The sequence below is a fragment of the Aulostomus chinensis genome, chromosome 18 (assembly GCF_037954235.1).
Source record: "Aulostomus chinensis isolate RoL2024-O1b breed Wild chromosome 18, RoL_Achi_v1.0, whole genome shotgun sequence".
Lineage (NCBI taxonomy): Eukaryota > Metazoa > Chordata > Actinopteri > Syngnathiformes > Aulostomidae > Aulostomus > Aulostomus chinensis.
In genome coordinates this window covers 20567368-20577550 of record NC_141337.1, presented here as the reverse complement: position 1 = coordinate 20577550, position 10183 = coordinate 20567368, and the positions used below count along the sequence as shown (strand labels likewise).

General features: G+C 49.1%; 1 protein-coding gene across 1 annotated transcript; it reads right to left on the bottom strand.

The window, feature by feature from the left end:
- Window positions 1–1643: 1643 nt before the first annotated feature.
- aoc2 (amine oxidase copper containing 2) lies at window positions 1644–9113 on the bottom strand. The gene is made up of 5 exons (XM_086185662.1): window positions 7481–9113; window positions 6397–6515; window positions 6111–6277; window positions 4170–4302; window positions 1644–4091 (listed from the first exon to the last, which is right to left on the bottom strand). Exons 1-5 carry the CDS (start codon window positions 9051–9053, stop codon window positions 3801–3803), a joined length of 2283 nt encoding a protein of 760 aa, XP_086041788.1. The 5' UTR covers window positions 9054–9113; the 3' UTR covers window positions 1644–3800.
- Window positions 9114–10183: the final 1070 nt, after the last annotated feature.

Sequence of the window (10183 nt, the reverse complement as noted above, 5' to 3'; positions counted from 1 at the left end):
ACTTAGAAGTGAACGTTTCAACCTCACTTCAATAAATCCAAAATATCACTTGAAGTCGTGGTGGTTTACACGCTGGCCGACGGAGTCCTGGGTCTGTGTGCTCTCTGATGAGGGTTCATGAGAACCATGTGACCGTCCTCTGGCTACAACGCTCCACTTCCAAACTGGAGGTTAAAATGAAATGAAAAGAAGCACTGGTGTAAGACGACATCAGCAGCGAAGCCTGAGGAAAGTGTTCCCTGATGTCCATCTCATCAGGAACTTCCCTTCCCTGATCCGACCTGTAGTATTAATACTCACAACAGGGTACAACTACTCTGATCAGGAGCGGCTAACTCCAAAAGCATAGGCTGAAACTGTGTTACATGAACTCAGTGTGAATGAACAAGAAGAATCAAGTTCCGTCGTCACTCGTGTCTCTGACGATGTACAGGACACTAGAACTTTACTACATTAGTACTACATTATACACAGTACTACATCTGTGTATGATCAGACATCACATTTTAAAGATGCATAGTAATGACATGAGGCCTCATTGGTGTATTTGGTGACTGTAATCCTCTGTATTAGTCATTAGGTTTTTAAAACCAGTGTAACAATTACTGATAAAATATCACTACAAATACTTTTCCCATTCTCATATACAAAGTTTACATTTTGGTCTTTACTTCATTCATGAAACATTCTTTGAAAAAGAAAATCAATAAAAAGTGGCGTGAAACCGCAGGTGAGTCTGTGACCTGTGCAGGTTTGAACACGTCGGTCTCCCCCCATCCCAGATGGGCGGGTTCGTCCCTACACCCCTGACCACAGGCTGACATGACATCACGAACGCCGTTTCATAAAGTAGCCAGACAGAGAAGGTTCTCCTCTGTATAACCCCGCTAAAGCAGATTCAATCCAGGTTTCGACAGGTGGTGCTGTGCTCTTAGTGCCAATCCATTTAATTGATCTTAGTCACGTCCACAGAGTGAACAGGCCAGACTTCAGTGTTCAGTTGTCACAGTAAACTTCTTCTGGCTGATGGTTTATTTTTACCACATCATTGAAACTGTAGCTGCAGGAACTTCACCCTTCATGACAGCCATAAGCTGCAATGATTAAAAACACGTTTGAGTTGAGAAAATGCAGGTTGAGATGATTTTACAGGAACTGAAATTGTAGTGTCGTTTAGCCTCGTATTCACAGGTACCATGGAAGTTCAGGTTCATCTCGACAGAGAGTCATGTCCGCTGGAACAGGATCAGGTCTCTGTTACTAGTCTGCTGCTCAGTGAAGCCCAACATGGTGGCGCCCTCATCTCCACGTATACTGGACGTCTCCGGCTTCACAGCTTCCTGGTTATGTTGAGATTGTTGGATGATGCTCATGTGACCAGTAACATACTTTCATATAAAATGTGCAGAAATATGAAGGGGTGGAGGGTATATACTGTGTATATATATATGTATGTATATATATATATATATATATATATATATATATATATATATATATATATATATATATATATATATATATATACAGTATATATATATGTATGTATGTGTGTATATATATATACTGTATATATATGTATGTATGTATGTGTATATATATATACTGTATATATATGTATGTATGTATGAGTATATATATATACACACATATATACAGTATATATATACATATATACAGTATATATACAGTATATATATACACATACATATATACAGTATATATACTGTATATATACATGTATATATGTATATATACTGTATATATATACATGTGTATATATATATACGTGTATAAATATATACATGTGTATATATACACATACATACATACATACATGCATACACACACACACCTTCTCATTTTCTGTTTTTCTCTTTATTTTCTTGAGTGTTTACATTGTAGGTTCTCACTGAAGGCATCAAAACTGTGAATGAACACATCTGGAATTATGCAGTAAACAAAAAGAACAGGTTCTATGTTCTAGGTTCTTCTAAACAGCCTCCCTCTGACTCCTGCTCTGCTCACTCTTAGCATTCTCTCCATGAGCTTCATGAGGTCATCCCCTGAAACGGTTCTCCAACAGTCTTGAAGGAGTTCCAGAGGTGCTGAGCACTTGTTGGTCCTTTGGCCTTCACTCCGCGCTCCATCTCATTCCAAACATCTGGACTGGGTTCAGGTCAGGTGACTGGAGGCCAGGTCACCTGGGCCGCCCTCCATCACTCTCCTTCCTGGTCAAGTAGCCCTCACACAGCCTGGAGGTGTGTTTGGGTCGTTGTCCTGCTGAAACATCAATGATGGTCCAACTAAACGCAGACGGGACGGGATGGCATGTTGCTGCAGGACGCTGTGGTAGCCATGTTGGTTCAGTAAAGCCCCCCCCCCCCATCACACCTGCTCCTCCATGCTTCACGCTGGGAACCATGCATGTAGAGACGTCCCTCCACCTTTTCTGTGTCCCACAAAGACACGACGGTGGAATCAAAGCTCTCAAATGTGGACTTTTCAGACCAAAGCCCAGATGTCCTCTGGTCTCGTGTCCACTCCTTGTGGTTCTGGTCCAAGCAAACCTCCTCTACTGGTTGCTTCTCCGTGGTGGTGGTTTCCTAGCAGCTGTTGCACCATCAAGGCCTGATTGGCGCCGTCTCCTCTGAACCGTTGGTGCAGAGACGTGTCTGCTACCAGAACCCTGAGGCGTTCATCTGAGCTCCAGTCTGAGGAGCTGTTAACTGGTGGTTCCTGAGGCTGGGGACTGGGATGAACTCCTCCTCAGCAGCAGAGGAGACTCTTGGTCTTCCTCTCCTGGGCCGTCCTCATGTGAGCCGGTTTCATCGTGGCGCTTGATGGTTTTTGCGACCGCACTCAGGAAAGCATTCAAAGTTTTTCCAGTTTCCTGGACTGAGTGACCTTCAGGTCTTAGAGCACTGATGGACGGTGGTTCCTCTCTACTGAGCTGATGGTTCCTGCCATGACATGAATTCTAGCAGTGGTCAAACAGAGCTGTCAGCTGTGGAGCAGCCTGACTTCTGCTCAGCTCAACTGATGCTCCCAACCAGTGAGAAGGCAGGAAACTTCACCACTGAACCCTGACAAGGTGAACCTGAGAGGGGAAACCATTTCAGGTGATGACATCATGAAGCTCCCTGAGAGAAGGACGAGGGTTTACAGCGCTGCAGCAAAGCAGAGGGAGGCGACTTTGAGGAGCTAGAATATAAAACAGGTTTACAGTTAACAATTCTGTCTTTGCTCCATGATTCCATTGATCTGGCTTTGTATATTTGATGTCTTCAGTGTGAATCTACAGTGTAGAAAGTAGTAACAAGAACGAAAAAACATTGAATGAGAGGTTGTGTTCAAGTGGACTGGTTGTGTGTATGTAATACATGATGGCTGAGAGAGAGCATTTGCTTCTCTCGCCCAATTTCACATTGATTGGGATGTTACAGGAGAGGAAATCCAAACACATTGTTTTTGTTTAGACACCGTTGTTCCACTTTTAGGAGAATGTCATGTTTCAGTGAGAACCTCATGTATGTATTTGTACATGAAGCCCCTGAAGCAGTAGTCTCAGCACATAACAACACTAAAACATTGTACTTATACACCACAGCTCATGGAGGTACCTGGACATCATTGACAATAATCCTCAACTGGCCTGTTGACTCGATCGTGCTTGTTTCCCTCTCAGAGTTCCTATATTAATATGTGAATTGACACCAGCCTCAGGAAAGACCCATAAACTCAAGAACATCTCCTCAGCTGCTTCCTCAGGGCTCTGAGGCGTTGCAGTGCTTGATAAATCAAATCCAGTCCTCAAACTTCAAGACGCCGTCAAAGCCGTGGTAGGTGAAGGGCTCCAGCACGGGGCTGCAGCTCTCCTGGGCCAAGCAGGCCATCCTGTTGGACTCACAGCTGCCCTCACTGCCGGGGCCAAAGTACACCCCATCAGCAGAGTGGATGGACGGGTCCTCGTCAAAGTAGTTATGGGGTCGCAGTAGAACCCCGCCCCCGTTACCCACGGTTACCGTGTTGGGGATGTCCTCGGCATGAGGGATGTGGAGGAAGCCAGTGGTCACCCAGGCAACCAGGTCCTGAGGAAAGAGAATCAATCACGCACATGTATCCAAAGCCTTGCCCACGTTTCCGACCTCATTGCACCAGTAACACACCTCGTCTTCAATGCTTTCGTCATCCTGGATGAACTTGCTGAAGTCAACAGCTGGACTCCACATGTTGTTCTGACTGTACAGGCTGCTGCTGGTGGCCTCCATGTCCTTGTGCTTCGTGATGGCCACCTTATATCTGCAGACACACAGAGTAGAGGCAGGCAGGCCACAGGTGACAACCCACACTGGATTTCATCCCATCACAGAATGTCAACTGCACTCAGTTTTTCTTGGCTTGGTTACAAAACTTTGCTCTCTGCTGTATTCATGCAGCCCGGAGCTCTGAGGTAAAGCTCCCGGCCCAGTGGTCAGTCTTAGTTCCTGCTCTCACCTGGGGCCATGAAATCTGGGTCATGACCGCAAACACAATCACAAATACAAATGCCTGAAATGTGCTTCCTCAGGAGCGAGGCTGGAGTCTCCCTCAGGGACAGGTTGACCCTTCAGCATCTAGTCGCCTCCCTAGGGTGGTGATCCAGACTGGTGGGACCAGGTGGGGGGGGGGGGGGGCTACATCTCCACACTAGCCTGGGAGAGCCTCAGACACACGCACCCCAGTCGGAGCTGGTCCCTGTGTCCTGGATGGGTGGATGGACCTATTAGCCCCTTACACTCTCCATTAAAGGGAAGTTGGTAGCATCTGAGCAAGCTAGCACTGCTCCGTCTGCTCTCTTTTTCTAATTTATTCATCTCAAGGCAAAAAATATCTGAGGTACATTTTGTTCCCAGACCACAAGATGTCATAAATAAAGATGCTCAACCAATCACAACATGCTGCCTTTGCGCCATGTGACAGTGTCAAGCTCTGAAGCCTTGATGAACACATGCCAACTAAACAAAGTACTTCACTTTCTGGTATTTACAACTGTGGCAATCAAAGATGACAAGCCCATGCAACCAGGTCAAAGTCGACAGCTGTTTAGCAGACGCACACAAACGGGACAAACACAACAGGGCCGAAATTCGGTCTGTTTGAGGTTCCAGAGGACCGACAGCAGATCCTAGCAGAGATAAGGACATGAACATTATGACTTAACCATCGCCAAAGATTTATGAGATACAAAATCCAGAGCAGGTTCTCACACTTGGCTTAGTTGTTCTGGATGAAAAAACTTGGTGCTTTTCTTCTTAACTCCTCAAATTGAATCAATATATCCAAGAGTACCAGAGAGGCTGATCATGACCACATTTACTGGGAACACTCACTGGTCCAGTTTTTCAGGAAACAAACCCCGTTTGGAGGACGATCTGCCGTCCTCGGGTCGCGTGGGGAAGAGAGCAGCTTAAAAACGGGCATTGATGCAGAGAAAGTGATTATTAAAGTGAATACTTCAGGTGGGTACGGGCCAATAGGCTCTCAGTGTCTCTGAGACAAGTGAACGCTGAGGGGAAGCCATCACACATCAGAGACGTGAGACGCTGCCACGTGGAACCACTGACACCCGGCGCTTGCTCAACTGTAAATTAGATTATAAACATGTGTTTGTGATTTTCTGTCTTGTGACTCTTCCTTGTCTTTGTCCTTTATCTTAACAATACTTTGGTCGTAACTCACAATTTGGTCATTTTATAATCTTTTTATCCTTTTAGCTTAATTAAAACAAGTCAACAGAAAAACTTCCCACTTCAGTCAAATACTCTGGGAACTGTCTGCATGTAGCACACGTTGTAACCAGCAGAGGGCGCTCGGATCCAGAGAGGAGGCAGAAACACCTGAGCTCAGTCCCCTAGGGTGAGCCTGGGCCGGATGCTGCCTTCAGGTGTGATCTGCTGTCCTCTGTTGCTGCAATTCCAAATAAATTAAACTCTATTTTCAATAAATATGACACAAACCTAAATACTACTCTTCTTGTTGGCACTCCTGAAATGTTTCTTATCTAAAACAATTTTCACTCAGCAGGTTGAAGGCCAAACTTGTGAGTCACTCAGGTGTTCTGGTCTCACCTGGCCCAAGACATGGCCCTCTCCTCGGCCTGGCTCTCTGGGAGAGGGTCCCCGGTGAAGCTGAAGACCTGCAGCCTGTAGGAGCGCTGGTGGCCCCAGCGGTTGGTCTGGTTGCTGGCAATGTGGAGGTAGCGAGGAGTCTTGGTGCCATAACGAAGAGCTGCTTCCTGTGGAGGAGTCACAGTTCACACACGTGAACCACAAATGCTCTGATGTCATTCATGGGCCGACTGATCAGTTGAACGGAAGGTGACGAGTGTTAAAGGTGAGGAAGACAAAGGCCAACCAGCTCTGTTTTCAGCTGTTTCTCCACCAGCTGAGGGACCATAGCAAAGCGTTCCGACATCCAGGGCAGCGACACGTTGACGAACTCCATGTCTTTGGTCTGGAACACGTTCTTCACTCCTGGGGAAGGGAAGGCCAGAAAAATGATGGTGATGGTAACAGATTTGTTTTCTGAATCGTCACAGCACTGCAGTGCGTTTATGGTTACAGAGTTGGTTCAGCATTTTGGTGTCACTCTGTTGTTCTTGTTCAGTCGTGTGACACCTGGAAGTCGTTATGCATAAATCTGTGCTTCCATATTAATTGCGGCAGTTTTTTTTTTTTAATCAAATGACACCAGGTCACGACCAGCCAGCACCAACTTGGAAACATCAAGAGGAATATGAGGCCTAGCGGGATGAATCATGTGACCCAAAGGAAGACATGAGTGTGTTCATTTAAAAGGTTAAAGACGAGAAACAGTTGGAAGACATCAGAGCAGAAAGCGAAGCACTAAACACAGCAGCAGGCAAATCTGACACAGACTGGAAGTGAAAACATCTGATACATGCGTGGAAAACTTCAAAATAAAATGAGTCTGCGGGTTGGAAGACCCTTCAGGACCAGGCTTTTTGCTGCTTCATTTGGGACTTTTGAGGTCAGGACTGTCTCGTGTCATGCAGCCCCCGTCACTGTGAGCAACTGCGGGGGCAGGTCGCTTCAGTCATGGGGGCAAAGTCACTTCACAGGAATTTGCCGCCACCTACTGGTGTGGATGTGTTGATGTAAAAGGTAGGAGCTGAGTACTAGACGCCCCGTTGCTTCAGTCGTGAACACGTTGTCAGTGACACACCAACAACCGTCTGACATGAGCAGGAGGAAAATACGCTTGGAGTAAGTAAGAGTACAACCAACAATCCCACCGGGGCGACCCGCTTGTGGTGATGTCAGAAATCCTTGAACCGCCTCTTAAAACCAGATTCTAACCAGAGGGAAGAACATTCACACTTTTACTGAGGAAAGAAGGAGCTTCCCATGCAGGTTCCCTACACAGGACAAGGCCCAGAACCAGAGCCAGGCCCAAGCCCCCTGCTGCAGCTGCTCACCTGCCACATCCAGGTCCACCTTGAAGTTGATGAAGTGTGTGTGGATGTTCCCCAGGACATTCTTCGCCACCTGGTGGCCGTGTTTCAGCCCGCCGTCCACCAGGTAGGAGGAGGAGATGTAGCCGGTGGCGTGCACCTTGGCCTCCACGGAGCCGCTCTGGTAGAAGATGAAGTCCCACATGTAGTCGTAGTTGCCGATGGCGGTGATGGTCCTGAACACAAGCGCGCTGTTCACCATCCCCCCGTAACTGTTGTGGTAAAAGTCCGCGAAGTGCCTCCGCAGCGGCTGACCTGTGTTGTGCTCAAAGATGCAGATTGAGTTCCTGAATCTGACCGGAACCGGAACGTCGATGTAACGGTACGTGTCCAGGTAGGCGGCCTCGTGGGGGCAATCCACGCCGCGCACCAGCTCGTGAGCGAAGCGGCCAATCCCGATGCTGCTGTCCAAGAACTTGGTCATCATCATGCCCGGAGTCACCGAGCCGTACACCGACATGGCCTCCTGCACGCTCAGCTCGTACACGATCCTCTCTCCGCGGAAGCGCACGTCGAACACGCGCATGCCCGTCAGCGCGCTGAGGCCGAAGGCGAAGCTCCAGTCCAGGTACCGGACGAGGTTCCCGCTGACGCTGAAGCGTCTTCCCTCCGCGTCAAAAGGCTGCGGGCCGAGCTGCAGGGGCTTGGTCCGGGCCTTCAGAGAGCCGTAGTCCTCCGTGTCCTCGTACACGATTTTTTTAACATTCCCAGAGTTGTACTTCTCCTGCAGCTCCTCCGCCGTGTCGAAGTACTGGCCGTTGTAGTAGAGGCACTCCGCCCTCCAGGCGGACGCGTTGACGCTCTTGTGGTCCAGCAGCACCTCGAAGCCCACCGGGTGGATGTACATACCGCTGACGTCCCTGAAGAACGACACCCAGGTCTTCCTCTCCCCGGACCGGACGCCGCGGGGCATCTGCTCGAAGGCGTTGAGCTTCCTGTGGTCGCCCACGCCGAAGCTCTCCTGCAGCAGCCGTCGCAGCTTGGAGAAGACCTCGCGCTCGAAGAACTGGAACATCAGGTGGTACTCGCCGATGGTGACGGTGCGCGCGGTGATGGGCAGCTCCATCTTGTACCTCTCCTTGGTGACATCTCGCAGGGTTGACGGGTTGGGGAGCGGCCCCACCACGTACTCCCTGATGTAGCCTTTGCTCCCGAAGAAGACCACCACCGTGGCCTCTCGCACGGGCGCGGGGCCGCTCCCGTCCAGGTAGGACAGCGCGACGGCCTTCTTCGGCAAGCTGAGGTCTATGAGGAACAAGAAGTTGTCGGACGGCTCGGTCAGCTGCCTGGTGGAGATGTGCAGGTCCTTCTGCTGGAGCATGAACCGCTGCACCTGCTCGTACTCCTCCCGGCTCAGGTCAGCGAACACGCGGCTGCGCGCGTCCTGCTCGCTCGGCGGCGTATGCACGCGCCGAGTTGAACATTTGGGCGCCCGGTTGGAGTTGACGCAGATCAGGACGATGTTGAGGATCACGGACGCGAGGACGAGCAGGATGAGCGTCCACTTCACCAGGGGGTTCATCCTCTTCTGTACCATAGCGCGCGGACTCGACGGAAGAGCAGCCGGACGAGGTCTGAGAGTCAGCGAGCGGCGACGGGGGACTAGGCAGCACCCCCCCCCCCCCCACACACACACACACCCAGCTGTAGTTGCCCACCCCCGGAGCTCCCTGCTCCTCCCTCCTCCTTCGCTGCAGCTGCTTTACGCAGTAACTCTGAACTTCTGGCGTCAGAAGCTCCAGAGACCGTCGGATTCTTCTCACCAGGGACAAATAGAACAACAACTTCTCACTGACGTGTTGAAGACCAGAGCCAAAAGTGCAGGTGGAGGTGAAGAGCATGAACGAGATCCTCATCACATCAGGAAAGAAACAGTTGGTCCGAGCCCTCAGCAGTGCAGTCCTACGTTCATGTTTCAGTTTCCTGTGATTTATCCAGAAGTGAAGTGGTTAAAAAAGTTTTAGTTTTAGTTTTAGTCAACTGCTGTGTTCACGTGTGTCAGGAGAGAGAGAGAGAGAGAGAGAGAGAGAGAGAGAGAGAGAGACATGCATGCAACCAAGGTGGAAAACTTGTACAGATGAACAGTGGAGAGAGAATCTGCAGGAAGCAGCTGCGGGGGGGGGGGGGGGGGGGGGGGTTCTTCTGTCTTCACTCTGAACCAAAAGATCTTTGTGCCAGAAAATGAACTCAGATGCTGGAGTGGACGATGCATCGACCGCCATGGCTGTTCTCACGAGAAACATGGAAACGAGTTAGCAGGCTTGAACAAGCCTGAGAGAGAAGAGGAAGAAGGAGACACTTTATGTGCTGTGTGTGTGTGTGTGTGTGTGTGTGTGTGTCTTCTTTTTTGTTTCCTGCTTGCCTCATACATGCAGAGGACAAATGCATTTGCACACATGTGGGGCACTGTCATCCTGAGTGGGATGGACCAAACGCACAGCACGCAAAAGTAACCTTGACACCTTCAGAATTCTTGGTATTACCTGAAAACATCCATCATCCCAGAGAAAAAAAGAGTTGTATCCAGAAAACAGTATGAGTTTTCACCTTGCTCCAACTGTCAGACAGACAGACAGACACGCGCTCATCCAGAGGTTCAGGTTCACACATCAGCATGATCAAACCTCCTACTGCCGTTTCTGTGTTTCACTCTGAAACTCAGAGTAA

Coding starts and splice junctions, on each gene's coding strand:
- aoc2 (XM_086185662.1), bottom strand. CDS start 9,053: ATGGTACAGAAGAGGATGAACCCCCTGGTGAAGTGGACGCTCATCCTG. Junction 4,303..6,110: donor AGGGCCATGTCTTGGGCCAG/GTGAGACCAGAA, acceptor GTGTGTCTGCAG/ATATAAGGTGGCCATCACGA. Junction 4,092..4,169: donor ACGAAAGCATTGAAGACGAG/GTGTGTTACTGG, acceptor CTCTTTCCTCAG/GACCTGGTTGCCTGGGTGAC.